The following is a 27,282-nucleotide window of genomic DNA, read 5'->3' on the forward strand; positions in this document are numbered from 1 at the left end:
GCGTGCCCCGGCTCATGCAGGTACCAGCCGTTGCGCAGATACTCGTTAGTCGTCGGGTACGGGTAGTACAGCGACCACCAGTCCTCGCGCAGCGTTATGTTGCGGAATCGAATCTCCCTGTCCGCCTTCCAGCTGATGCCCATCTTGGAGCAGTGGTTCTTCGTCACGCTGCCGCTGAGGGGCTCGCCTCGCAGCCCAAAATCAGTGCCGTTGCAGATCAGCGTCACCGGCGTCGTGCTGTCCACGCCGCCGTGAAGCACCGGTACGCCACTGATGTTTGCTTGCACCACCTCCGCCGGCGTCAGCTTGCGGTAGAGAATGAACGTGTCGTTAAACTTGGACCACGGCGCGATGCCGCAGGGGTTGTAGGTGAAGTATCTGGCCGGCCGCGTCACTTGCGTCCCGGTCACGTCGGTGATGGTGATGGGGGTGTCGCCTTCGTCACTGCGGAAGCCAGGGTACGTGTACGGCTTGCACAAGTAGGCTTTGTCGATCTTCGACTTGCCCCTCAGCTGCGAGTTGGAGCGGCCGTTGTGGAAGTCGCGGTGATTTTGGTGCATGTTGGCGATCTTGTAGTACATGTACACCGGTGCCTTCATGCGGTGGCTGATGTTGATCTCCAGCCACGTCCGCGTGCCCTGCGCGTGCGTCACGCCGTCCGCCGTGAACTGCAGGATGCCATGGTTGATGTTCACGCTCGAGTTCGACGGCACGTACTGGTACTGGTGAATGTGGCTGTATTCTTGCTCAACAATGTGGTATTCACGACCCTTCACCAGCACCAACGCCCCCAAAACCAGGAAGGGCACCATCAACACGTAGAAGATGGGCACGAGGACGAAGGGCGAGGGGTAGTTGAAGACGCCGGGCAACGTCTGCTGCGAAAGCGGGTTGCCGCCGTAGACGGTGCGCCCGTACTCGTGCACGAAATCCGGGATGAGCTTCTTCTTCAGCCACCGCTTTGCGCGGGTGCTGCGGCTCTTCGGGGCGTCTGCCGAGGCGGCCGCAGCGTTATATGCGCCACGGACGCCACCACCAGAGCCCTGCGCGCGGTGGCGCTCGTCGTCGCTGTCGGAGTAGGACGACGACGTCCTTGATGACGATCCGTTCGCGGAGGAGGACTCTGCGGACGGCGGTACCTCAGAGGACGTGCTCAGCGGCGGCGACGCACCTCGTTGCGGCGACCTCGACGACGACACTGGAACTGAGAAGGCGGGCGCACCGCCACCGCTGGCAGGCTGTGGCGCGGCTGTGGCTGGGCTGCTGCGTGGAAGCATTGACCCACGAAGCGGCAGGAACAGACTAAGGCAACGTGTGGGCGTGTGAGAGAGAACCTCGACCAGCTGTCGACACCCCCTCCTCCCCTGTGACGACAGACAGGCACGAATAAAAGGCAGGAGACACGCTTGTCTCGCGGAAAGCCTACACACAAACGCGGAGCAGCAGTGCAGCGGTTGGGCACACCACCACAGCAGCCACTGACACAGAGATACACCAGCGCGACAGAGGGCTGGTGTCTAATAGAGAAAGGCAGCGAAGCCAAGCAGAGATGAAAGGGGAAGAGGGGTGTGAGGAGGCCCGGTGGTAAGCTCACGCGCACGCAGACAACGACACTGACGGAGACAGAAAGCCAGCTATGGCTGGCTGGTGGCGACTGCTGATGCTGAGTGCGGTGAGATACCTACGTAGGGGACCGCCCGTAGAGTGGATATAGCGAAGTGGAGGGGGTGACGGTTGTGTAAGAGAGGTGGTGAGGGGAGGGGAATGCCTGCGAAGACGCCGCTAAAGAAGAACAGGGGAGAGGGCGCCGAAGGCGACGAAGAGATGAGGTGCGGCTCCGTAAGGAGTTGCTGTGTGACCCATGCCGCGATGCAGCTCCGCAGCTCATACCACGCATACAGACGCCCCACCGTCTGCGGCTCCAAAGGTCCTTCTCGCGTGCACCTGCGCAAGTTTGTCTGCACTGCGATGCTTGAAAGCGATCGGGGAGATAGACGGAAAGAGAGAGGGAGGGCACTGTGCCGTCTTGACACGTGTGTGTGTGTGTAGGGAGGGGGCCATGAAAGGCGAGGGGCATGAGACGATGGCGACCGGGCAAGTGAGGCGGAGAAGAGACGGGGTTTGGTTCCGTGAGTGTGCGCCGTTCACAAGCCAGCTCACCACCCCCGCCACCATCAAGATACCGCAAAGAGCATTCGGCCCTTCACAAGACCACGTGGCAGCGTGTGCGTGTCTCTTGCGTCGTCGTCCGTGCCGCTACGGGCTTCGCTCATTGTTTTGCTTTTATCGAGTGTGTCGACGACGTTGTTACTCGGTGTTTGGGGGGTGGGGAGGCGAGCGAGTCTCACATATGTCAGTTTATTTGTGTGTGTGCGTAAAGGGAGGTACGGTCAGGCGCCCGCTTCGCGCGAGGCGGATGTGATGGCGCTGCCGTTCGGTTCGGGTGCATACATACATGCAAAGCCGCGTGCTTGCAGGTGAGTGAGAGCCGTGATGCGTCCGCGTTCCTTTGCGACGGCCAGCGCAAGCCCTTGCTGCAGTGCTTGCTGCTGCGCCATGGCAGTAGCGAGGCGAGTGTCAAGTATCTTTACATCGCGTGCGAAGGCACTGGACTCGTTGCACGCAGCTGTCGCGGAGGATCGGCGCGATGTGGTCGAGGAAGGCGCTGCGGCGGGTGCTGGCCGCCGCAGTCGTGCGTTATGCACCGTCAAGCAGTGCCGTTTCTCTTGCACAAGCGCCTCGTAGCGTCGACGAAGCTCATCGTTTTCTCTGTCCAGCTCCCGCAGCTGACGTATCATCCTCTCCGTCTCCTGCTTCCTCGGCGAGCTGCTTGGCTGCGGCTCCAGCACTGCCCCATCCCTCTCCGCTTGCTTTGTCTGTGCCGTAGCGGGCGGCTGCTTAGGCTTCTCACGCCACGCGTCAAGGAGCGCATGCGCATGCTCAAGCTGCTGCTTGGAGGCCGCCAGCTTTGCGGCCAGAGCGCGGCGCTCCTGCCGCACCACTCGCAGCCGCGTGGCGCACGCGTCGTAGAGCGCGGCATCTTGCCGTGACAGCAGCACCTCCGCGTCGGCGTGGGATGAGGAAGTCGACCCGTGTTGGTGAGCGCGAAAGCCGGCGCGACCGCCGCCGTGCAGAGCGTCGACAAGGCGCGGCCGCTCCATGCCGTATGGGTTGCGCAGCAGCACTGGCTGCGGTGACCCGAAGGGCGCCGTCTTGTGCGCTCTTCGGCCTCTCGCAGACGTTAGGGAACACAGCGCTGGCGCGCTGCTGCTCGTGTGGACTGTGCGAGAGGGACTTGCTATCGGCCTCGCCACGGTATCCGCAGTGCTCATGAGGGCAGCTGCAGCTCCAGCACCACCGGCTGCATCCGCCGCACGGGCCAGGGTCAGCGACACATGTGGTGCAGGTCTGCGTCCCGCCAGTGGGCCCTGTGCCGTCAGCGGTGGCGTCGGTGTCGTTGAGATCATGAGAAGAGGGCTTTGTGGTGGCGCAGACGGCGAGACAGAGGCCGTGGCGGATGCCTCTGTTCTCTTCTCTTCTACAGGGAGTGCGTGTGAGTGTGCGTGCTGCATCTTCGGTGCTGCTTCATTGGCGCTGCTGACAGCTGAGTGGACGAGGGGGTGGGGTGGAGTATCACTGTCGTCCGGCGGCGCGTACACCAGATTTTCGAACCTCAAACACTTCGGCCGTTCTCACACACTCCATCTGCGCACACGCACAACGCAAAACAAAGAAACGAGAGAGATGGGGATAGGGAGGCGGAGGAGAGGTGACGGTAGTGGTGGGACGCAGCCCCCCCCTCCTCCTCTACTAAGGCACTAACGCACAGACACACACACACACACACACACACACACACGTACGCGTTGAGTGCCATCCACAGCCATGGCAAGGGGAAGGGGCGTCAGCTGCAGCGCGTGCAGCAGAGCTACCATCTACTACTTTCGCCCTCCCGCACGCAGTGACAGATGGCATCACCACTCTTGATCATGCGCGGAAAAAGATGCAGGCACGGCATGGCAGCGGGGCCCCTGCGCTTCGGGTGTGGGCCCCTGCGTGGACACTGGTGAACGCCTTGCTGCGGCTGTTCCGCACTCTTGTTCCCTCACCCCGCCCCCTTTATGGGTGTGTGCCTGTGTGTGGGATCTGTGACCTCTGGATCCAGTTCTCATGGAGTAGCGATTGATCGTTCCCATGTCTCTAATGAAAGTGCTGGGTTCCTCCCTCCCCTTGTCCACCATGTCCCCCACCCGCTGACGGAGTTGATGGCGGGTTGGTCAGCGGGGGTGGGGTGAGTGGGAAGCGGGCGGGGGGGGTTGAGAGACATGATTTAAAGCCACAGACGATGCAAAAAAAAACTCGTTCACATCCGCCCTAGCATAAGAGGCGGCCGGGAGCCTCCCGGAGGCAGTAGAGGAGACACGTTCCGCATGAGGGCACGAAAAGAGCTTCTGCAATGAAAAGAGGGAGGGAGGGAGGCGTGTATGTCGTCTGCCACTGCCTTCATTTCTCAGCCCTCGCGTATGAGCCCAACGCCACTCTGCACACCCCTTCGCCCACCCACCCTTCCACGGCCCTGTCACCAGGCCCCATCCGCGTGGTGCGAATCAAACCGCAGACACACACGTGTGCTACAGCAAATGCGCCGACTCAGCGACCTGTACACCATCTCTGTCTCAAGCTCTACTCCCCCACCCCACACAGCCGCCCCCCAATCATGCCGGTCGCCACGCCTGGTGCATCCCCCCTCCCCCCTCCCTCGGGGTGGCACACAGGCTCCTCCCCACACATCAGTGGGCCGTGTGAGGGCCGTGTGAGGCATACGCTCGAGTCGCCCTGACGCGTGCTGCCCATCGTATGGATGGCACAGACGTGTTCACTGTCGTCGGCCGTCCCGACGCACCGCCAGAGGTGGGTTCTGCATTGGCAGGGATAGAAAAGGGGGGGGGTGTTTGGCCTCCCTAACACAGAGAGTGGGGGGCGGGGAGAGTCGCACAGGGCCCTGAGACACCACGCTCTGAGAGGTGTGTGTATGTGTGCCCTCCTGTCACCAGAGGGGGAGACGTCATGAGGGGTACCACGGAAAACAAAAATGTTGAGAAGGCGGTGGGATGTGTGCGTCCACCTCCCTCCAAGTGCGAAGCCGAATCCACCTCTCCGGACACCGCCCAGATGAGGCCAACGCCTGCGTACCTCGCTGATTCTTCAACACGACCGACGCCTGACGTCCTTGTCGAGCTGCCCCTCGCTGTGCGTCTCTTCCCATTCGGTCCCCACCTTTCCAGTCACCTATGGAAAACGCTCGACCTACCGTTGTTGCCACGACGACTTGGAAGTGCCACTCCACGCAAATTCGTCATCATCCTCGTAGCTCTCTATAGGTTTGATCGGCTTGTTCTTCTTGCGCAGGCAGCTGCGCAGGTTGCTACGTATAATGAAGTCCACGTCGGAGTAGATGCGGTCGTGCACACGGCGCTGCAGCGTAGAGGTCTCGCCGGTGTCCGCGTTTGTGTAGTTGAACTCGTCGTTCTCAGGCTTCTCGACACCCTCCTCGTCGATGCCGCTGGCGATCTTCAAGATTATCTCGAGCATCTCGTAGTTGCCAAGAATGTCGACATGCTTGGCACTCAGTTTACCACCGCGCAGGTTCAAGGACGAGGCACCACTGACGCTGTGGTTGAATTCCCGCGTCACGACGCGGCCCACATTGCGTCTCCACCCGTTCACGGCGCGACACATGTACGCGAGCGACATGAGCGGCACCGTATCATCGCCGTCCGACATGCGCACGCCATGTGAAGTGTTGTTGTTAAATACGGAGCTGTTGCCTACGTACGGGGTTTCGATGTTCGCCTCGTCTGGGTTCCACATGAGATAGTAGCCTGCCTCCGCTGGCAAGCCGACGCCGTACAGGCACGCCACCGTTGTGTTTGGTGCCTGCGGCAGCGAGGGCAAGTCGTCGATAGTCTCCAAGAAGGAGTCGATCTGACGAACGCAGTCCTCGTGACCGGAGCGCTGGCATTCACCGCGGATTAGTTCCGCCGTGCCGCGAGTGCCGAGAGCGGTGCCGTTAGGCAGCACCGTGAGCCCCGGCCACGCCTCCTCGCAACCGCGCGGCAGCATCGAAACCAGGCAGCTCCACGACCGCGACAAGCCATAGCGGGCCTCCTGGCTGATAAAGGTGTCGAACATTTTCCTGGCCGCCCACTGAATGTTGAGCGTGTCTCTTGCGTCGCCGAGCAGCAGCGCTGAGGCAGCCTTGCCAACGCCCATTGCAACGCCGCCTACGTTCACGTAGTAGGCGACGTGGCGGTCCATAAAGCCGCTCTCGCGCTGCTCTGCCCACCGGAAGAAGGCCAGAGCGACGGTCGCGCCGTAGCTGTGCGAGATGACCACCGCCCGCTTCCGGTTCTTCTGGCACAGAAAGCGCAGGCTGTTGCGCACCTGGTAAAAGAACCCGTCGCGCTCGTGCGCCTTACCAGGGGAGAGGCGCCAGTCGTATGTCACGACTGCCATGCTCTGCGGGTCGTAACCGATGTCCGCGAGGTTGATGAGCACCTTCGCCCACACCCAGTAGCCAGGGACGAAGTAGTCCACCGAGGCGAAGCCAGAGTCGGCGCGCACCTTCGTGTCGTCGCGGTCCATCCCGGTTTTCTTGTTCATGCTGAACATGTCCAGCCAGCACTGCGGGTCGGACAGGATGAGGTAGATCATCTGCGGTCCAAACATGCGCTGCCGGAACCCCGAAAAGAAGGACTTCTGCCGCGCACACGGCAGCGAGGTTTCCCACACCTCCAGCGCGCCGGTGATGAAGCCCGGCATGATGACGACGGGGTGCCGCCGCGGCAAGTATGTGTCACCCCTGTTGTACTTCTTGAAGAAGGTGAGCCCCGGTCGCGCGTCCTCATCGACCGTGAAGGAGCCGGCGACGTCCTCCATCACACCTTCTGGCGCAATCACAAACATGAGCACTGCGAGAATGAGCACGACAAGATGCACCCGCCTGCGTGTCAGAAAGTCGACTACATCGAAGAGGTTGTGCTTCATCCAGCTGGGGAGCGGCAGACGCTCGATCATCCGTGCTGTGCGTCGCTGCGAGTCGGTAACCTTTGCGGAGTCAGTCGGACTCGCGAATGCGTTGTCGAAGTCCACGAACTCCTCCCGGCCAAACATGAAGGAGCGCAGGCGCATCCAGCGGCTCTTCGGCTGACCGCTCGCAGACAACCCCTTGTGCTGCCCGCGGTGATGATGTTGCCCACCCGCGACGGAAGGCGCGTACCGTCGTGCTGCAGACACCCTCGGGTTCGACGGTGACACCTCCACGGGCGGCGGGCGGTGCATCGCGTCGATGCTTGTTTCGATATGCATGAGAGCCGCCGACTGCACCACCGGCGCGACGCGGCGCGCCTGCGTGGCAGCAACCACGCCCTCCGATGACTTGCCGTCGGTTTCTGCACGCTGGCCCTGCAAGGTGCGGCGATAGCGCACTTGGCCTTTTCGAGGGCTCGAGGCCGCGCTACCGGCGGCCGACGACGCGGCGCGCGCCACTTTGTTGCCGCTGCCTTTGGTGTCCTTCATCTTGTCAAGCGGTGGACCTCGCCAGAGGCGTGCGCACCGGGCGGAGTGGTGCAGAGGTGCGATATGCCCACAAAAAGTGAGGCAGAGAGAAAAGGGCCCCTGACCACCACGGCGAAAAATGCTCAAGAAGGCATGCGCGTGCGTGCGTGCGTGTGTGTGGGTGGTGAGGGGCTCCACCGTGACGGACGCTGCATCACACAGCACCGCCGCACAAACACACAAAGATATACGTATATATATATATATATATGTATATACGTGCGTGTATGCGCGTATCGATGCCGGGTCGCCGCCCTCCCCTTCCCCAACACGGTAAGAGCAGGTAGCAGCAATAAGCGGGGCGAAGAAGAGAGGCGCGCGCAGGCACGCAGGCAGACACAGAATAGAATATGATGTCCTGTGGAATGCAACGCAGAGATGTGCGTAGCCGTAGTGACCGTGATGGAGTTACGGATGGGGTGGGCCGGGGGACAGCGGCGGTGGGAGCTCAACGTATATCGTTGTCAGAGACGGAGAGAAAGGAAGGAGGCGTGAGGTTGCGAGCAGCTACCGGGTTCAAAAGCTTGAAGCGCGCAAGGTCACGGAGAGACAACCACAGAGGCAGGAAGCAGGAGGTGGAGACAACAACGAAAAAGCGGTGCCACTGCCTCAATGTGAAGGTGGGCTTGCTCCTAGAGAGAAAGTTGGGTCACTACGTGTGAGAACGCTGATAAGGATGACGATGACGGGTTTGTTAGGCGGGAGACGGAAGTCGTGATAGGAGCAGGTGTGTCTGGGGGAAAGGGGCAGAGAGAAGAGCAAGCGTAATCCTTTCTTAGTGGGCGCGTGAAGGGTCCTGCTCTGCGTATCGTACGTTCTGCGACGGCAGCGCGTGCAGCTTGACCGCTACTGATTGCCACCTCGGTGAGTAGGTGTTTTTCTCAAGGATCGCCACGCTACTTTGGTGTGCGCCTATTCGACCTTTTTTTCTCCCCGTTCGTTGAGCGATGTGCTGGGTTTGCTGGAGATGACACTGCTGAGTACAGGAATGAACACGTGGTGTGTGTGTGTGTGTGTATGTGAGCGCGAGAAGGAGAGGTAGAAGCCAAGGAGGAGCCACTGCCACCTTTGTGCGAGGGGCCCAAAGGCTCTTGTGACGACACACGCCCGCGATACAGCCTAAGCGCATGCCCTCACCCTGATACGCGCAGCTGTGAGAGGTGGACGAGGCGGGTGTGAGAGAAATCGAAGATACGCGTGCAACACCCAGCCGTTGCTTCCTCTCCTTTCTCTCTCCCACGGCACCCCCATACCGTCACGCACATGGAAGCCCATGCACGGGTGAATGCGTGTGTGCGCGCTACATCACGCAGCCTCTTTGCCCGGTGGACTGTTCGTGTTTGTGTGTTGCCTTTTTTTTTCGGCTTCAGTCACCCAACGTGGGAGTCCTCCAAAGAAGGAAAGAAAACGAGTCGCTGTCCAACATAACATGTGCGCCTCCCCCTCACGCGCACGCAGACATGCACAGCACCCCAAGAATGCATCGACAGCTGCAGGCCTGCTTCTCTCTGCTCCCCGTTTCCGTTTCGTTCCCCCGGCCAAACGTTGCATCACTGCGCCCCACGCCCGCACGCCACATCGCACGACCCGCGAGCTCGAAGAGCATCCACAACGAGTAGGCGACGTACGCGTGGGTGCGCGTTACACTCTAGAGAAACCAGAAAAAAAAAGCCATCAAGGGAAGAACAATGAAAAGCATACGTGAAACCATCCAAAAAGAGGGAAGGAAGGCACGCAAACACCCACACTCCCACTCACAGCGCTGCCCCGCAAATCCGAAAACAACGTTCTTCGTCTGCCGCTGCCTTCATTTCTCAGCCCTCGCGTATGAGTCCAACGCCACTCTGCACACCCCTTCGCCCACCCACCCTTCCACGGCCCTGTCACCAGGCCCCATCCGCGTGGTGCGAAGCAAACCGCAGACACACACGTGTGCTACAGCAAATGCGCCGACTCAGCGACCTGTACACCATCTCTGTCTCAAGCTCTACTCCCCCACCCCACACAGCCGCCCCCCAATCATGCCGGTCGCCACGCCTGGTGCATCCCCCCTCCCCTCTCCCTCGGGGTGGCACACAGGCTCCTCCCCACACATCAGTGGGCCGTGTGAGGGCCGTGTGAGGCATACGCTCGAGCCACCCTGACGCGTGCTGCCCATCGTATGGATGGCACAGACGTGTTCACTGTCGTCGGCCGTCCCGACGCACCGCCAGAGGTGGGTTCTGCATTGGCAGGGATAGAAAAGGGCTGCTTGGCTTCCTGCCACCGAGGGAGCGGTGGGGGTGAGTGGGAGGGTTGCACTGGACTCCCGGATGCTGCGCACTGAGGTGTGTGTGTGTGTGCCCCTCGAAGAGATACAAAAACGCTGAGAAGTACCGTGACTCTGACTCCGTTGCCGACATCCTCCGCACCTGTCACCAGGGAGAAGGGGGCGCGCGCCCACGTGTATGCGTTTTTTGGTGCCTTTGCCAAAAAATGCCAAGGCGAGCGAGAGAGATGGTCAGCGGCATGACAGCGGCCGGACGTGCCTCAGCGACGAGGACAGTGATCACTGGTGCACGATGTCTAGTGCTCATTTTTTGAGTTGCGCTGCTAGCTGCTTCTCGATCCACGCCCAGAGTTGGATTGGGAGGGGGGGGAAGGGGATGCGGAGAGAGGAAGGGTGCGGGGCGGACGGCACGGGAGGAGACAATAACCACAGAGAAACAGAGGGAAGCGACCATCATTGCACCTGCGTGCCACTTCCTTCCACGACCAATGCCGCCATAGCTGCTGTCGTTCCGAAATCGCCGACGGACGACATCTATTCCGCAATCTCCTCCACATCAACATCGCCGTCGCCACCACGCATCACCCACATTGCGAAGACGACGACGACGACTGCGGCGATCGCTATGCGAAGAAGCCGCATATAATTTCCGCGCACGGCCAGCTGACCGCCGCTAACGTTCCGGCGGCGCTTCTCGTTGAGCGTGTTCTGCTCCATCTGCTCTGCCGTCATGCTCTTTCGGCCAGACGAGCTCTTCTCGCCAGCGGAGCCACTGCCACGACCAGCCGCATCGCCGCCTGCAGCAACGCCACCGCTTCCGGCCGCCCCAGCCTTGCCAGCCGCCGCGCCGGCGGCTCCGTCCTTGCTATCACCGGCGTCGAGGAGCACGCGGCACGAGATGTACTTCTGGACCACCGACGAGGCATTAGCGTCCTTCTTCTTCTGAATCAAGTTCGCCAAGTTGGCTCCGTGCGCCTCAATGACGTCCTGCTCCCCCAGCACGGCACATTCCACGCGGAAGGTGTCCTTGGTGTAGCGCACGCCTACCGGCAGCCCCTCCGCAAAGGTCTTTTGATTCAGAAAGATCGTGATCTTCGCCGACGAGTTCCCCTTCACGACGCCCTTCGAGTGCTTGAGGTAGTACCGCAGCGGCGCGGTGGTGCGGACGCGGTAGATGATCGCCTCATACCCGACGTTTGTGAGCTCGAAGGTGCAGTCCTCGTTGGCGTGTAGCACCAACTCGAACTTCTCCGGGTTCACGATGATGTTGGGGGCTCTAACGTCCATTTTTATATTTCTGTGCTTGGCTCTTCTCTTCGGGGTTCCGTCGTGACACCAAGGGACATGCACACCGCGTCTTTGCGTCTTCCTCCCCCTACCGCCTCGCTTTTTTTGGGAGTGGGGTGAGGTGGGGGTGGGGCCTTTGCTTCCCGTTATCCTTGCGGGCGCCGCTGGTGCTGTTGCGGAGGTACACACACACACACACACACACACGCGTGCGGCTGTGGGTGTGGGTGCTCGCGATCAAGTCTGCGTGTCGTGTTTTGCACGCGCAGCGGCAGCGGCAGAGGCCCCAGCGCTGGCGAGGGAACACAGAGAGCGCCCTGATCGGGGGAAGGACGCCACGAACGTACACGCACAGGCAGACGCACCACCGAACACACAATAATGAGCGAAACCAAAGAAATCGAAATCAGGAAGACGCAGAGCCAACAGCAACGAGACAGAGAGAGATTGGGGATTGCTATGTGCTTGTATAGGTTGTAGCCGTGAACGGTGTGCACTGGAGAAGAATTGGGGGTGGGGGGCGGGGATGGGCAGTGTTGCAGGGATGCTGCTTGTGTGTGTCCATTGGAGAACAAACGTGTGTGCATGCATGCATGAGGGAGAGAGATGCGTAAGCGCACGCATGCACACTCACACCTGCGTGTGTACGTCTGTGCCCATGTACACCGGAAAGGGAGTTCTACGTGATCTGCGTCGCAGTAGCTGCAAGGGGAGGTAACGCAGAGGTAAGGCCTTGCTGTAGCGTCTAATGTGCCAGTCCATCCTTATCTTCTTCCCGCCACCTCACTCGTCGGCCTGGCACCACCGTTGTCCCACAGCAGGGGCAGAGAAACGAAGGACTGGAAGACCCACATGGTGACGTCACTGCCTCCTACGAGATGATCGGCACAGTCGCCCGTGCCCCATCGGCTGAACGTTTGTGTGTGTGTGCATGAGAGGAAGCGAGGCTGCCTCAGCGCCCTCCGACCCCTCACCACACTCCTGAAGCGGACTGAGGAGAGGCAGACGGACGGAGCGCAAAGAACGGAACAAGAAGGCACGCGCAACAGTGGCGGGGGTGGGGGGCTCCGCAGCAGGCCATACCACAACCTACTTTTTCACCCATCATAAAGACACAAAGACATGAAGGAGGTGCGCGGACACACACACACACACACACAGTGCAAACGGACACTTTCTGGCTCTCTCCGCTCACGCATCGTCGTCCTTTTCGAACCATGACATGGGCCCAAGAGCATCGCCGACGAAACTGCCGCGCAGCTCCATAATCGGAATGGCGCCGCTGTCCCCGCCACTGGCGCCGTCGGCGTCTTCCGCTGCGGATACAGTTTCTTCCGATTGCACCGTGCACGACGCCACCTTCACAATCACCTCAGCACCCACCATGTAGGCGTTGTACGGCGCTGCGGCAGCGGCGGTCGTAGATGAGAGCGCGCTTGAGGCCAATGTGTCACTACCATACCCGTCGCCGTCCTTGCCGCTGCCTTGCCCCATCCCTGCCACCGCTGGGCCTGCGCCGAGCTCCGCACTGCGTTCGCCGCCCTCTTGGTCCTCCGTGTCCAGCGGGAGGTACCAGAATCCTTGTGCGGCGCTGAAGCGTGAACCAGGCACTAGCATCTCCGCCGGCACCAGGAACGGAATGGCCACAAACAGATCCATCGTCAAGTACACACCAGCAGCCGTCTGATAAGCGATGCGGGCCTTGAGACGCGTGCCTGGGTTCGGCGCGAACACGCACACACCAAAGGTCACTGTAAGCCACGCCGATGCTGCCGCGCCGCGCACGGAGCTGGCCGAGTACTCCATCACTTCTGTGATGGCCACGCAGAGACCCCGAGAGGGAATGACGCGTCCAACGTAACGCTCTGTGAGGCGGTGCAGCAGGATGTCGCGCAAGGTGAGCGAGTAGCATTCGTTGTCGCCGTCGCTGCGGACCGCGACGGTCGCCGTCGCAGCGGACGAGGGACCACGAGTGGTGTTCGTCGCGGCTGCACCACCACTATCAGCGCACTCGTTGGTGAAGTGGCGGGGGAAGTAGACGGCCTCGATGGCCACCGTGTCGTAGAGGATGTACGAAGAAAACATGACTAATCGGTGTGACTACCAGTGCGGTTAGAGCTGCCAAAGAGCTCCACAGACACACACACACACACACACACACACAAACACACACACACACTAACACACAAACACAAAGAGAAAAATGAAGGCTATGTATGATAATGTACTCTTAAAGTGCGCGTGTGTGTGCCATGCCGGTGTTCGCCGTGCTCCTCGTCGGTTGCAGTGCTCCACAAAAGGAAGTGCAGAGATGATGAGGCTAAGAGGAGGGTATCTGTGAGGTGGCCTGGCTGGGCACTGAAGCTGTCGACCCTCTGTCACGCGCGCGTGCGTGTATAAAAGGGCACTAGAGGTGTAAGAGAGATCAAGGAGAGGTTACGGTTTACGAGGGAAGGAGGGGGGAGGTACGGGAGAGCGAGTAAGATGGCTCATGATGTTGTACACCCATGCGCGCACGCGCACGCTGTGCCTGACAACAGGCCGTGGCTCACGTGTCTGTCTGTGTGTGTGCTACGCTGGAAGCACACAGACAGACAGACACACAAACACATGCACGTGTGCGCGAGCGCCTCTTCCTCCCTTTACTTGCTTCCCCACTTCACCTTTCGTTCTCTCACTTGTGTACTTGAAGACATCACTTGTTAGAACTTGATTAGCCTCTGCACTTCTGCTTAGAACGAGTGCCCAATCGCCATCACACACGCACATCACACATCAAACATCACACGTTAAGGGGTGGGGTCGAGAGCACCAGCACACAGGTAAGAAGAGCTTCGAGAGGAGGAGGGGAAGCGTCAGAGACGTATTGCACGCACGCTTGCGTGCCGCGCCGTTTTCCATCCACGCCGTCCCTCGCCATTATACTCTGTTTCTCCATACATATATGGGCAGATGTCATATACTCCAGTGCTGCATCCTCCACCCCTTAGCACAGCCCGCGGCTCCGCGGCATTGCTTCCCCTCGTCTTATGGACTTCATAAAAACATGGAGACGAACAACAACACACACCTTACGCACCGCAGCTGCTTCAGCGACCCATCATCGACACATACACACACACGCACGTGCACAGGACAACAATGCACGCCGACTTGATTAGTTCAGCTGCGCACTTCATTTTTCCTTCCTTCCTTTGTTCCCTTTTACTTTCCTAATCACGAAGTCAAACCTGTGGTAGTGGCGGCATGGGTGGCTGTGATGTGGAAGGCATCGGAGATACACACACACACACACACATCACACATCATACACAGCGCAGGCCCTTGCTTACGCTCAGCGCGGGCGCATGGGTATGCGTGCTTGTACGTGCGTATGCGTGTATGTGCGCCGATGTAGGGCCCTCTTCCTCTTTCCCGCCCTGCTGCCCCATCTCAATGGCTTCGTTGATGTATACATATATATATATATATATAGAACGTTGTCGTGTTTCTTCGCCTCGCCTGCCGCCATGCCATGCGACACTTCGCATCAACTCCTTTTCGACTGCTTCCCACCCACCCACCCCGCCCCACCGCGTCGCCGCATCGCCCGCCCTGTACAACCCCGAACGCCGAAAGCAGAAACCGGGGGCGCAGTTCCACTGCCCTCTTCTCCCCAGTACGTACAGCGTCAGGCGCACACTTCTTAGCTGCTCTGCTTCATGGGCACACCACGACGGATCGTGCCCCAGCCAATCAGACGGAACGTCTTGTCCACCATACGCGAGATCGCCACCTGCTCACCCGTGGAGCAGCACACCGGCGTCACCAGCTCCAGCTTCGCGATCTCGGGGTCCTGGGTGATATTAAGCACCGTTGCACCAGCCGTGAGGGTGCCTACGTTGATCTGCAGGGACTCCAGAACGTTCAGCTTCTGCACGCGCTTCGCCGTGGACTTGCCATCCTTCGACTTGGCACCAACCATCTCGGAGAAAAGATAGTACTGCACCTCAATCTCGCAATACACCTCCGGCAGCGTGCCCTCCTCGCCCAGCATGTTGCCCACCATCTTGTCTTGACGCGTCAGGGTCGGGTCGAGGGTCGTGCCGACGGCGATGAGGCCGCCAGGAATGGCGTACTGCAGTACGTTATTCTCCGCCTTGAGCGTAACCGTGCGCGTTTTCAGCGGGCTATAGGTGAAGCGGCCGCCCTGCTCGTTGGAGCTGCGTGAGCGCACCAGGCCAGGACGGATCTCCACCACCTGTCCCACCTTGATGACGCCTTGCGTGACTGTCCCACCAGCCACGCCACCCTTCAGGCTCTCAATGTCGCCCTCGCCTGGCTTGTTAATGTCGAAAGAACGCACGACTGTCATGCGCACCGGCGCCTTCAGCTGGCGCACCGGCATCGGGATGTGGAGGAGGTACTCTAGGAGGTAGTCCACGTTGCGCTTCAGCTGCGCCGAGATCGGCACAATCGGCACATTCAAGGCGATGTTGTCGAGGTAGGCGCGAACATGGCGGTACTGGTCGTGTGCCTTCACCTCACCGACAAGATCGATCTTGTTTTGCAGGACCACGAGGTGGCGCAGCTTCATGATCTCGACAGCCTTCAGGTGCTCCAGCGTCTGCGGCTGCGGGAACGACTCGTTGGCGGCGATGAGCAGCAGCGCGGCGTCCATGATGGCGGCGCCGTTCAGCATGGTTGCCATCAGCACGTCGTGGCCGGGGCAGTCGACAAAGGAGAAGTGGCGCTTCAGCGTCATGGTCTCTCCGCAGTTGGGGCACGGCGTGCTGTCCGGCTGCGAGGACGGGTAGGTCTGGTAGCAGGTGGGGCGCGGGCAGGTCTCGCACTGGTACACCTTGGCGTTGGCGTAGCCGAGGTGGATGGTGATGTTCATGACAGCCTCGCGGTGGAACTTCTGCGTCTTGACACCGCTGAGCGCTTTGACCACGGTGGACTTACCGTGTGCGACGTGGCCGATGGTGCCGACGTTGATGGTGGCCTGGCGCGACATGACCTCGAAGGTGTCGACGTTGAGCTCATCGAGGTCGATCTTGCTGAAGTCCTGCTTGGCGAGCCCCTGGTCTGTGTCGATGACCTTCTCGTCATCGAGGGTGAAGTCCGCAATATCCTCCTCGGCCATGGCGATGACTCGAGCGAGTGTGGTGGTGGTGGTGGTGAAGGTGTGCGTGTGCGTGCGTGTAAGAGAAGGTACTCCTGCTACGTACGGCGGAGAAGTCGTAACGGGCCCACGCACACAAAGGAAGAAACGAATAACGACAGGCCGGCGAATCTGTGCGCCCATCGGCCGGCAGGGGCACACACAGACACGCGCGCGCACGCCCACGTGTGTTCGCGTGTGCGGAGTCGAGGGAGAGAGGGGGAGGGGGAGGCGATAAGAGGGGAGGAGGTGGCCCACACATACAAGAAATGTCGATAGGGAGGGGTGCAGCATCACCTTCATGGACCGGTGAGCGACGGGATGAAGGAGCGTAGACGCGAGCTACGACGGGTGGGGACGGATGAGACCTGCAGCGTCGCCGCAGCCACGTACACAGACGCAATGCGTATAGAGGTCGTTGCATGTTTTTCTCCGCACGGTTGTGCGGCACACAAAACCAGCGCGTGATCTCGTCCGCGCAGCGCAACGGGGAGAGGCAAAAGGGGGAGGGGAGGGCGGGGAGGAAGCGGGGCCACGACACAGAGAAACAGATGAGATGGAAACAGACGCAAGCCCGCGCAGTCAGATCGCATATGTGCGTGCGACTGCGCAGGAGAGAGCTGCGCGGAGAAAGCGAGTGTCTTCGAGAGTTTTTCTCTTGCCCATCGAGCGTCGTCGTCGTAATGGTGAGAAAAGCGCTCGAACAAGAGAGGTGCGGAGGTATAAGACGGGAGAGAGCGAGCACCGTGGAGCAGCCAGAGGAACCTCGTGCAGCAGGGCAACGACACAGAGACATGCAACGGATGCTACCCCTTCAGCGACTCTGCACGCGCGGTTTGCCACGTTGCCGCTGCAGCGTCGACCTCCCTCCATTCCTCTTCTTCCTGCCACGGCGGCGTCGGCCCGAACGCAGAGCTTGCCGTCAGCATCCCACACGACGTCTCTCCGCATATGTCCTCCTTCAATGACACCGTCACTGCGAGTCCTCCGGCAGGAGCTTCACGGGCACGCCTTTGAGTATCGTGCCCCACCCAATCACGCGAACCTTGCGATCTACGTACCGGGCTAGCACAATGCGCTGGTGTGGAGGATCGGCGGAGAGGGGGCTCTCCAGCCGGCAGATGGCCCGCCCAGCATGCCGCGACGTCCGCAGCACCGTCGCTGCCGTCGTCAGCGTCCCAACGCTCAGGATGATGCTCTCGTCCTCTCGCAGCGGCACGACGCGGCGGTGCAGAGAGGAGACCACGCGGTCTGGGTGGACCCGATATGAGTCGGCACCACCGTTGAAGTCGCGATCCCTGTCGCGGTGTGGCTTGGCGCGTCCAGGACGCGGTGCTGCGAGGCCGAGAATTTCGCGCAGGAGGAAGAACTGAATGACGACTTCTTGGTACACCTGCATGCCTGTGTGACACTCCACTGCGACTGGAGCCGGAGCAGGAGATTGGCAGGGGAGGACGGCGCCGGATGGCGTCGGTGTTGCGTCGCCTGTGGTGGTGGTCGCCGGCGTCGTTGATGCGGAGGCAGCTTCTGCCACCGCTGGCGGACTGTCGCACCTCCGTAGACTGCACCTCGTTCCACGCGACCGCCAGACGGGACCGCGACTCACCACCCGCACCACCTGCCCTCGTAACTTGTTTTGACGTGTCAGGGATGGGTCGAGCGTCGTGCCAATCGCAATGAGGCCGCCTGGCACGGCGAACTGCAGCTCGTTCTTCTCCGCCTGGAGTCGCACAACGGTGGTGCGCAGTGGGACGGCGTACAGCTCGCCAGGCGGCGGGGAGGCGACGTAGGCCAACTCTCGACCCGACAAGACATCCGCCCGTCGCGGCAGCACACCGTCGCGCCGCCGGAGCACCAGCAGCCCAGGGATGATTTCGATTTCGTCTCCGACGCACAAGACACCGGCCGCGACAGTGCCACCGACGACACCGCCCTTGAGCGCCTTCGCACCGTCGCCAGCCGGGCCAGGCAGCGACACATCGAAGGAACGTAGCACGTTCATGTACTGCGCGTGGTGCAGCTGCCGCCGTGGCAGAGGGATGTGCACGAGGTAGTCCAGCAAGAAGCTGATGTTCACGTGCTGCTGTGCGCAAATCGGAATCACCGGCGCCTTGGCGTAGGCTGTCTTGGTGGCGAGGTAGTGGTGAATAATGCTGTGCTGCGCCGCCGCGCGCTCCTTGCTAACAAGGTCCACCTTGTTCTGTAGCACGATGAGCGACGAGACGCCGATCATTTCCGCCGCGGCGAGGTGCTCCAGCGTCTGCGGCTGCGGGAACGACTCGTTGGCGGCGATGAGCAGCAGCGCGGCGTCCATGATGGCGGCGCCGTTCAGCATGGTTGCCATCAGCACGTCGTGGCCGGGGCAGTCGACAAAGGAGAAGTGGCGCTTCAGCGTCATGGTCTCTCCGCAGTTGGGGCACGGCGTGCTGTCCGGCTGCGAGGACGGGTAGGTCTGGTAGCAGGTGGGGCGCGGGCAGGTCTCGCACTGGTACACCTTGGCGTTGGCGTAGCCGAGGTGGATGGTGATGTTCATGACAGCCTCGCGGTGGAACTTCTGCGTCTTGACACCGCTGAGCGCTTTGACCACGGTGGACTTACCGTGTGCGACGTGGCCGATGGTGCCGACGTTGATGGTGGCCTGGCGCGACATGACCTCGAAGGTGTCGACGTTGAGCTCATCGAGGTCGATCTTGCTGAAGTCCTGCTTGGCGAGCCCCTGGTCTGTGTCGATGACCTTCTCGTCATCGAGGGTGAAGTCCGCAATATCCTCCTCGGCCATGGCGATGACTCGAGCGAGTGTGGTGGTGGTGGTGGTGAAGGTGTGCGTGTGCGTGCGTGTAAGAGAAGGTACTCCTGCTACGTACGGCGGAGAAGTCGTAACGGGCCCACGCACACAAAGGAAGAAACGAATAACGACAGGCCGGCGAATCTGTGCGCCCATCGGCCGGCAGGGGCACACACAGACACGCGCGCGCACGCCCACGTGTGTTCGCGTGTGCGGAGTCGAGGGAGAGAGGGGGAGGGGGAGGCGATAAGAGGGGAGGAGGTGGCCCACACATACAAGAAATGTCGATAGGGAGGGGGCAGCTTGGCGGGGAATGACCAANAAGCGGGGCGTTCATGAATGGGGGCCCCTTCAAGCATGGTTGCCATCAGCACTTTGTGGCCCGGGCAGTCGACAAAAGAGAAGTGGCGTTTCAGCGTCATGGTCTCTCCGCAGTTGGGGCACGGCGTGCTGTCCCGCTGCGAGGACGGGTAGGTCTGGTAGCAGTGGGGGCGCGGGCAGTTCTCGCACTGGTACACCTTGGCGTTGGCGTAGCCGAGGTGGATGGTGATGTTCATGACAGCCTCGCGGTGGAACTTCTGCGTCTTGACACCGCTGAGCGCTTTGACCACGGTGGACTTACCGTGTGCGACGTGGCCGATGGTGCCGACGTTGATGGTGGCCTGGCGCGACATGACCTCGAAGGTGTCGACGTTGAGCTCATCGAGGTCGATCTTGCTGAAGTCCTGCTTGGCGAGCCCCTGGTCTGTGTCGATGACCTTCTCGTCATCGAGGGTGAAGTCCGCAATATCCTCCTCGGCCATGGCGATGACTCGAGCGAGTGTGGTGGTGGTGGTGGTGAAGGTGTGCGTGTGCGTGCGTGTAAGAGAAGGTACTCCTGCTACGTACGGCGGAGAAGTCGTAACGGGCCCACGCACACAAAGGAAGAAACGAATAACGACAGGCCGGCGAATCTGTGCGCCCATCGGCCGGCAGGGGCACACACAGACACGCGCGCGCACGCCCACGTGTGTTCGCGTGTGCGGAGTCGAGGGAGAGAGGGGGAGGGGGAGGCGATAAGAGGGGAGGAGGTGGCCCACACATACAAGAAATGTCGATAGGGAGGGGTGCAGCATCACCTTCATGGACCGGTGAGCGACGGGATGAAGGAGCGTAGACGCGAGCTACGACGGGTGGGGACGGATGAGACCTGCAGCGTCGCCGCAGCCACGTACACAGACGCAATGCGTATAGAGGTCGTTGCATGTTTTTCTCCGCACGGTTGTGCGGCACACAAAACCAGCGCGTGATCTCGTCCGCGCAGCGCAACGGGGAGAGGCAAAAGGGGGAGGGGAGGGCGGGGAGGAAGCGGGGCGGTGGGGAATGAAGGCGTTCGACAAGGCGGTGACACCTAAGGAGTCACGGCCAACCGCTGCTTCTTTTCCATCACGCTTAAGCTGGCCATCAATGTGCAAAAAAAAAAAAGAGTGAAACAGAGACCACAACGCCGCGAAAACACGAAAAGGAGGCGCGGCGTTGGTAGTGGTGGTGGAAGGAGTGATGATGGCGCATGCACACCGGGAGAACACCCACACCCACACACGTACGCACGCACACAACGATACCGATGCGATGAAGTACAAGAAGGGCGGGGGAGGGGCAGAAAAGCAACCGAGCGTTGATCAAGGAGAGAGAGAGAGATCTAATCTGTTTATGTCTATCTCTCTACGTATGCCTCCACACACACATGCATACGTAGAGCCTAACGAGTCAGCTGCTCACGGCGATGATGGAAGCCGTGAGTGCCGGTGGGTACGCGTCCACCCCCCTCCTCTCCAGTGAAGGAGAAGCTGTGGCGACCAGAACGGGAGAGAGTGCGAGCGGAGGGAGGAGGGTGGGGGCGCGGCCGCGCGGCGGCGGCTTCATGAATGTCCTTCGCAAGCAACAGTTGAACGTTCTGTCGCAGTGAGGCGAGCGGGAGACGAGCAGCGTGTGTGATCTGTGGAGAGGAGGTTGGGGGAATGGAGACGAAGCGGGCTGTCAGCTGCGCCCATGCCCACACCTCACCTCTGCATGTGTGTATTCCGCCCTTTTACGAGTGCGCCATGCCCGTCTACTTGCCTACTTCGTTCTTCAGCAGCGTCATGATCACAGACAAGAAGGCGTACACGCACTGCCGGATAGGGATGTCCACGCTCGGCGTGCCATCTGCCGACACCACCACCGATGACGACATGTCCGGCTCGTACGCTGCCACCTGCGCCTGGAGTCGGTCAATGTCGTCCTTCAGCTTGCGTTTCCGGTCTGCTGGGCGCAGTGCCGGATCGTTTAACTTCTCCATGATGCGCTGAATTGAGATGAGGAAGGAGTTGGGCATCCTCAAGGCGAGCGTCACCAAGTCGAAGGACTCTTTCATCTGGCTTTGCTGCCGCGCTGTGTTGGAGGCGCTCTGCATAAGCACCCTCTCACGCTTCGTGGCCTCCTCGAGCTTCTCCTTAGTGGCGTCCGAGTCCCTCTTGAGCTGATCAAACGCATGCTGCAGGTCAGTGAACGCCGTCTTGTAGTTGAGCACCTTTCCTGTCGATGTGGTTGCCTCGCTCGTCGCTAGACCCAGCTGACTACGCAGCTCGGCGACCTCGTCGACGAGACTTGCCCGCGCCGTCTCGGCATCGTTGAGGCGCACCTGCTGCTTGTCGAGTTCGTGCTGCAGCGTCGTGATGGTCTGGAGCATCTGCTCGTTCTCCTTGATGAGGGCGATAGTGGCTTCGTCAAGCTCGATGTTTGGCAACGGGCTACCAGACGGACTACGGACCTGGACAGCAGCCCTCCCGCCCTTGCTTGGAGCCGTTGCCGTTGCCGTGTTGGTCGGTATCGTTGCCATGGGCGAGGACTCACGCTGCGCCGTGGCGGACTTTGCACTGCTACCGTCACAGTTGCCACTAGCGGCACCAGAACCCTTCATTTCCGTCCGCGTGCGCGTGCGCGTGTGCGTGTGTCTGTTTGCGTCGATAGAATTATCGATATGCGCGCACGAGAGGGGCTGATCGAGTAAGTCGGGGAGGAGGAGGAGGGGGGGCAGTTCTTTGCGTATCCGCGTGTGTTGGTGGGTTTCACGTAGAGGCTGAGCGGGTGCTGTGGTGGCTAACAGTGGAAGAGATAGGAGAGGAGAGGGCAAAGGAAAGGAGGAGTCCGACGAGCCAACAGACAGACAGACACACACACACACACACACACGCACGCACACACACGTGCACATATGCGTATGTGGAGAGCGTCAAAAAGCGGCTGCATGGCGGAAGATGCACTGATGTGTGTACATGAGCATCCTCACTGTATCAACAACACCGGCCACACTGATCTTCGCTTCATGCCCCCTCCCCTCCCCCGCTGCCCATTCCATTTGGTTCGTTCTAATGGACATTTCGCTGAGGGCTGCCATCAGGATGCACTGATGTGGTGGTGTTCTCGGCGACCTGCATCGCCCCACCGTGCGCACCTGTGGTGGGCATTGGCGTGTGCGTGTTCGTGTGTACTTCTTCCTTCGATTCGACGCCATAACGTCGCGACAAGTTTTTGCCCGGGTGCGTCGGTCGAATGGATGAACGGATGAAAGGAATGGATGATGAAAAAGGGGGAGGAGGGAGGGAAGGGTAGTGGTTGGTGGGAACAACAACTGTAAAACGAACCCGCGTGCGATGACGCGTGCGTGCGTGTGTCGTGCTTGTTGCTTCGGCATGGCAAGCTGCCCTTTCCCGCACACGTCAGACGCGCTGACACTCCAACACGCACCCAACCCAGCCACCGAAGTGACGAGAGAAGAGAGAAGGGAGGTTACCAAGAACACGACGTACAGCAGGCACACATAAAACGCTACTCCGCGCCGAGCAGCATCAGCAGCAACAACAACCTCCCTCCCTTCCCCTCCTCCCCACACGTTCCCACGGAAAGGGAAGCGACAGCAACAGCAGCATAGAAGCGCAATGGATGAAAAAGGAGGTGAAGAAGAGCGAAGGAAAACATGGGGGAGATACAGATGCGACACGCACACACACTGCACACCACACACACACACAATGAAGGAGGAATACAGGGTCCACAAGAGACCTGCGGAAACGAAGAAAGAGATGTGGGGTGGGGTGGGGGGAGGAGGAGGATCGGCGGTAGCAGGCAGAAGCAAAGAGCTCTATGGCAGATCACCCCGTCGATCGCCCTCCCCACCTCCCGGTCTCACTCTCACACTGCACGACCATCACCACCAACCGGCCCACGCCATCATTTCGTTGATCGTGTGTGAAAGCGCTTGCTTGTGTGAGAGAGAGGCGGAGAAGAAAGAAAAAGCAAAACAGGGAGGACGCCCTTTCCCATCGACAGCGGCGAGCGAGACGGATGCGCAGCCACCGGGATGAGCGGAGAAGCGGAAGAGAAGAGGGAGGGAGGGTGGGAGGCGTGTATGTCGTCTGCCACTGCCTTCATTTCTCAGCCCTCGCGTATGAGTCCAACGCCACTCTGCACACCCCTTCGCCCACCCACCCTTCCACGGCCCTGTCACCAGGCCCCATCCGCGTGGTGCGAAGCAAACCGCAGACACACACGTGTGCTACAGCAAATGCGCCGACTCAGCGACCTGTACACCATCTCTGTCTCAAGCTCTACTCCCCCACCCCACACAGCCGCCCCCCCAATCATGCCGGTCGCCACGCCTGGTGCATCCCCCCTTCCCCCTCCCTCGGGGTGGCACACAGGCTCCTCCCCACACATCAGTGGGCCGTGTGAGGGCCGTGTGAGGCATACGCTCGAGCCACCCTGACGCGTGCTGCCCATCGTATGGATGGCACAGACGTGTTCACTGTCGTCGGCCGTCCCGACGCACCGCCAGAGGTGGGTTCTGCATTGGCAGGGATAGAAAAGGGGGGGGGTGTTTGGCCTCCCTAACACAGAGAGTGGGGGGCGGGGGGAGTCGCACAGGGCCCTGAGACACCACGCTCTGAGAGGTGTGTGTATGTGTGCCCTCCCGTCACCAGAGAAAAAGAGAGGCCAAGTAGGAGAGACACACAAAGAAAACGTTCAGCACACAAGAGGGGCATCGCAACGACGTCCCTCACACGCCCTTCATCCACGCATACGCCAACGGATGTGTCGGTGCATGCGTGTATGATTGACTGACTTGTCCGCCAGCGAAAACAAGGGAATAGGAGCAGCAGCATCCGACGTGCCTGTGCAACACACACACACGCACACACACACAGCCCCACGTGGACACGCATGCATGAGAATCCGCCAACACGCATGAGAAAGAACCGTAAGAAAGACGAGAGGGGGTGGGGCGGGAAGGGAAGAGGGGGCAGCGACGTCGCCTCCCTGCCATACAGAGGAGGAGAAAAAAACACACAGGGACGTTACAAAGGAAAGGCGAAGATCAGAAAGACCGGCACGCCACACACGACGTACACCCACACACGCCTCACACTCACACGAACGTGCGAGTCGAAGGACAGACGCGCTACCACCGCTTGAGGGAAAGCTCTAAAGAAGAGTACAGAAAAGGAACACCAAACAAAACAGAAGCAGCAAGACACCCCGAGAACACGCGCCAACTCGCATACACTCAAGCACAGACGTGATCAATAATGTGCCGTGCGTGTGTGTGTGGGTGGGTGGTGGTGGGGAGGAAGCTTTTGCTCATAAAGAAGCATCCATTCGTCGTCATAGGGCGAGCGGAGCCCTCCTCTCCCCCCCAACGCCCACACACACGCACGCTTACACATGCGCCACCGTCACCACCTGTCGCTTAACCACAGAGGCAAACTACAATCAGCGTCGTCCACGGCGCAGTTCAATGCCACGTGGAGGCGACACCGGAAGACAAGCACGGCGCGCATCACGGAAACGGTGTAGCCGCGCCGCGGTGAATGACATCGCGAAGGGGAACGCCGCATGTGCGCTCGCCCTTTTAGCGCCACTGGCGTGGGTGCTCCAACACCGCGGTGGCCCGCCAATCATTCGGGGATCGGCACCGGTGCTCAGCAGAGATGTCGCTCCGGCACGAGTCCTTACGCGGCGGCTCCGGCTTTTTCCAGGCATCTAGCGGCAGGCACTGTCGCGGCTTGGACTTGGCGATACTCGGGGTACTGCTACGCCGCCTCGTGGCGGGAGACGAGGTGCAGCGGTCCTCCGTGGTACCGTTCGCAACCCCGTCGCTCGAGTGGGGGCTCATCTGAGCGTTCCCGTTTGCCCTCGTGGACGGCGAGGAGGTGCGCCGCTGCGGCGCGATCGCGGCAGGGTTACGCATCTCAATGCTGTAGCGACGCTGCGCAGCCATCATCTCGTACGGATTGCGGAAGTGGTAGCGAGTGTCCTTCTCCATCATCGAGTCGTAGAGCACGCGCAGCCGCTCTTGTTCAATCTCCTGCCGACGCTGCGCCGCAGCGGTCATGCGTTCCTGGCGGATGCGGCTGCTCTTCGCCAATCGCGCGTGCAGCTCCTCATTGAGACGCATGCGCCGCACATACATGGCCTTCTCGCGAGCGAGCTCCTCGTTGACGATGGTGGACTCGCGCGCGAGCGCGAGCTGCGCCGAGCGCTCTGCCGCCTCCTGTCGGCGGTACTCGTTCTCCATCATCCGCTCCACTGCGACGCGCTCACCCTCGGTCATGACGCTGCTGCGGCGGCTGGCCAACGTGTAGAGGTCATCGATGACGCCGACGACCCCGTTCACAGAGCTGGCCCGGCGTGCCGAGATGCAGCGCGCGGACTTGACGACAGAGGTGCAGCGGCGGTACCGCTGCTCGTGCACATCCGCCAGCTCGGCGGCGCTGAGGCCGCTTAGCGAGTAGGAGCGGCCACGGCTGATGCCGCTGGTCGAGCGCGGCGACGGCGCTGCAAAACGTGAGGTGTGCGAGAAGCTGCGATGGCGCTGCGCGCCGTTCCCGTCCGCTTCAGCTTGAGAGTCCTCGTTGCAAGTGTGCGGCATCGGTAGTGCCGGTACACCGTGGGATGGAGCTGGGGCCGATGCAGCCGGCGCGGCAGCGGCCATGTCCGCCTCGACGTCGTCTTCGTCATGCAGATGCTGGTGCTGCAGCATATCATGCACATGGGGCGGCGGCACGGTACCCTCGCGCGGGGTGTGCGGTGCACCTCCCGTTTCCTCGAACGACTCCGCGAAGCCGGACGGCTCGCGCGAGATGTCGCCGTCAGCCACATCCGCGGACGTTCTGCGCTCTTCAGCCGCAGCGGTGTCGGCATTATGGGGCTCCATCGTGCTGTCGACCGGTTCATGGTGCTCCTCTTCCTCTTCCATTGGCTCTGCGCTGTGGCGGAAGAGAAACATTGGCGTTGACGCTGAGGGAGGTGGACAGCACGATGCTGATGTGATAGCTGTAAGAAGGCTGGAGGGGATGGGTGGTACCGGAGGGGCAGTTTGGTACAGCGGCAAGAGTGCTCGTGGTAGCTGCCGGTGTGGGCAGGAGGAGGAGCAGGTCACGTGCGGGCCGTGAGGACAGCGCCGCAAAGTTGCCACGTGCCGGTGGATGCGAGCGAGGGACGAGGGAGAGGCCGAAATGGAGGTGGGGAAGAGGTGCACGCAACAAAAGGGCGACTGAGGAGGGCGTCGCCCATATGTCTCGGTGGGGTGTCCGTGCGGGCGTGGAGTGCTTCTCTGAGACGGGCCACGCACATAATCGCTCACGTGAATACCGAGCGGAAAACGGGAAGGAAGCGAACGCCAGACAGACGGGGCGAACGACAGGGAGGGGCGCCTGCGTTCTCGCGCCGTCGCCCTCTACACGAGCAGGAGGAGCGGAGTTGGGTGCGCGAAGTGCGTTGATGGGCATACAAAGGCCCCCGATGGCATGACTCACGGAAAGTCGTCTGTTGTTTTGCTATGCTTTGTGTGCAACCGCCGCGCTCACCTCTGCTGCATGCGTCCGCGTTCACTGATGTGGAACATCGCGCCCATGTTGACTTGCGTATACACAGGAGCACGCTGCCCTCTCAGGTGGAGAGAGGAGGTTAGTGGTGGTGGTGGGGGGTTGGTGGGGGCCGCGCACTCGCTCTCTGGCAGACACACACGCGGGAGGTGGGGAGGGAAGCAGCACAGCACGACGCCCGCTTAATAGACCGCACTTTTACACAAAATAGAAGAGACGCGCCCCCCTCTCACAAAGCCTCATCCATGAACACCTTCGCTGCAACTACGCAAGTACG

General features: G+C 60.8%; 9 protein-coding genes across 9 annotated transcripts in view; all 9 read right to left on the reverse strand.

The window, feature by feature from the left end:
* LINJ_09_1080 (conserved hypothetical protein) overlaps positions 1 to 1,277 on the reverse strand; it is a gene marked incomplete at both ends in the record, with an annotated part of 1,788 nt that extends 511 nt beyond the window's left edge. The window contains one exon of the mRNA XM_001463528.1: positions 1 to 1,277. This exon is cut by the window's left edge and continues 511 nt beyond it. Coding sequence (XP_001463565.1) covers positions 1 to 1,277 — 1,277 coding nt within the window.
* A 1,113-nt stretch (positions 1,278 to 2,390) lies between these two features.
* Positions 2,391 to 3,332, reverse strand: LINJ_09_1090 (conserved hypothetical protein; the record flags this gene model as incomplete). Its single annotated transcript, XM_001463529.1, has 1 exon — positions 2,391 to 3,332. The coding sequence occupies one exon, from the start codon at positions 3,330 to 3,332 to the stop codon at positions 2,391 to 2,393; it is 942 nt and encodes a 313-aa protein (XP_001463566.1).
* A 1,975-nt stretch (positions 3,333 to 5,307) lies between these two features.
* Positions 5,308 to 7,368, reverse strand: LINJ_09_1100 (putative phospholipid:diacylglycerol acyltransferase; the record flags this gene model as incomplete). Its single annotated transcript, XM_001463530.1, has 1 exon — positions 5,308 to 7,368. One exon carries the CDS (start codon positions 7,366 to 7,368, stop codon positions 5,308 to 5,310), a length of 2,061 nt encoding a protein of 686 aa, XP_001463567.1.
* A 3,052-nt stretch (positions 7,369 to 10,420) lies between these two features.
* On the reverse strand, positions 10,421 to 11,173 carry LINJ_09_1110 (conserved hypothetical protein; the record flags this gene model as incomplete). The annotated part of the gene is made up of 1 exon (XM_001463531.1): positions 10,421 to 11,173. One exon carries the CDS (start codon positions 11,171 to 11,173, stop codon positions 10,421 to 10,423), a length of 753 nt encoding a protein of 250 aa, XP_001463568.1.
* Positions 11,174 to 12,364: 1,191 nt separating this feature from the next.
* LINJ_09_1120 (putative DNA-directed RNA polymerase III subunit) lies at positions 12,365 to 13,258 on the reverse strand (the record flags this gene model as incomplete). The annotated part of the gene is made up of 1 exon (XM_001463532.1): positions 12,365 to 13,258. The coding sequence occupies one exon, from the start codon at positions 13,256 to 13,258 to the stop codon at positions 12,365 to 12,367; it is 894 nt and encodes a 297-aa protein (XP_001463569.1).
* A 1,600-nt stretch (positions 13,259 to 14,858) lies between these two features.
* On the reverse strand, positions 14,859 to 16,298 carry LINJ_09_1130 (putative eukaryotic translation initiation factor 2 subunit; the record flags this gene model as incomplete). Its single annotated transcript, XM_001463533.1, has 1 exon — positions 14,859 to 16,298. The coding sequence occupies one exon, from the start codon at positions 16,296 to 16,298 to the stop codon at positions 14,859 to 14,861; it is 1,440 nt and encodes a 479-aa protein (XP_001463570.1).
* A 991-nt stretch (positions 16,299 to 17,289) lies between these two features.
* LINJ_09_1140 (putative translation initiation factor EIF-2B gamma subunit) lies at positions 17,290 to 19,095 on the reverse strand (the record flags this gene model as incomplete). The annotated part of the gene is made up of 1 exon (XM_001463534.1): positions 17,290 to 19,095. The coding sequence occupies one exon, from the start codon at positions 19,093 to 19,095 to the stop codon at positions 17,290 to 17,292; it is 1,806 nt and encodes a 601-aa protein (XP_001463571.1).
* Positions 19,096 to 21,193: 2,098 nt separating this feature from the next.
* LINJ_09_1160 (conserved hypothetical protein) lies at positions 21,194 to 21,961 on the reverse strand (the record flags this gene model as incomplete). Its single annotated transcript, XM_001463536.2, has 1 exon — positions 21,194 to 21,961. One exon carries the CDS (start codon positions 21,959 to 21,961, stop codon positions 21,194 to 21,196), a length of 768 nt encoding a protein of 255 aa, XP_001463573.2.
* Positions 21,962 to 25,030: 3,069 nt separating this feature from the next.
* LINJ_09_1170 (conserved hypothetical protein) lies at positions 25,031 to 26,407 on the reverse strand (the record flags this gene model as incomplete). Its single annotated transcript, XM_001463537.1, has 1 exon — positions 25,031 to 26,407. One exon carries the CDS (start codon positions 26,405 to 26,407, stop codon positions 25,031 to 25,033), a length of 1,377 nt encoding a protein of 458 aa, XP_001463574.1.
* Between the last annotated feature and the right edge of the window lie 875 nt (positions 26,408 to 27,282).

The sequence above is a fragment of the Leishmania infantum genome, chromosome 9, assembly GCF_000002875.2.
Source record: "Leishmania infantum JPCM5 genome chromosome 9".
Lineage (NCBI taxonomy): Eukaryota > Euglenozoa > Kinetoplastea > Trypanosomatida > Trypanosomatidae > Leishmania > Leishmania infantum.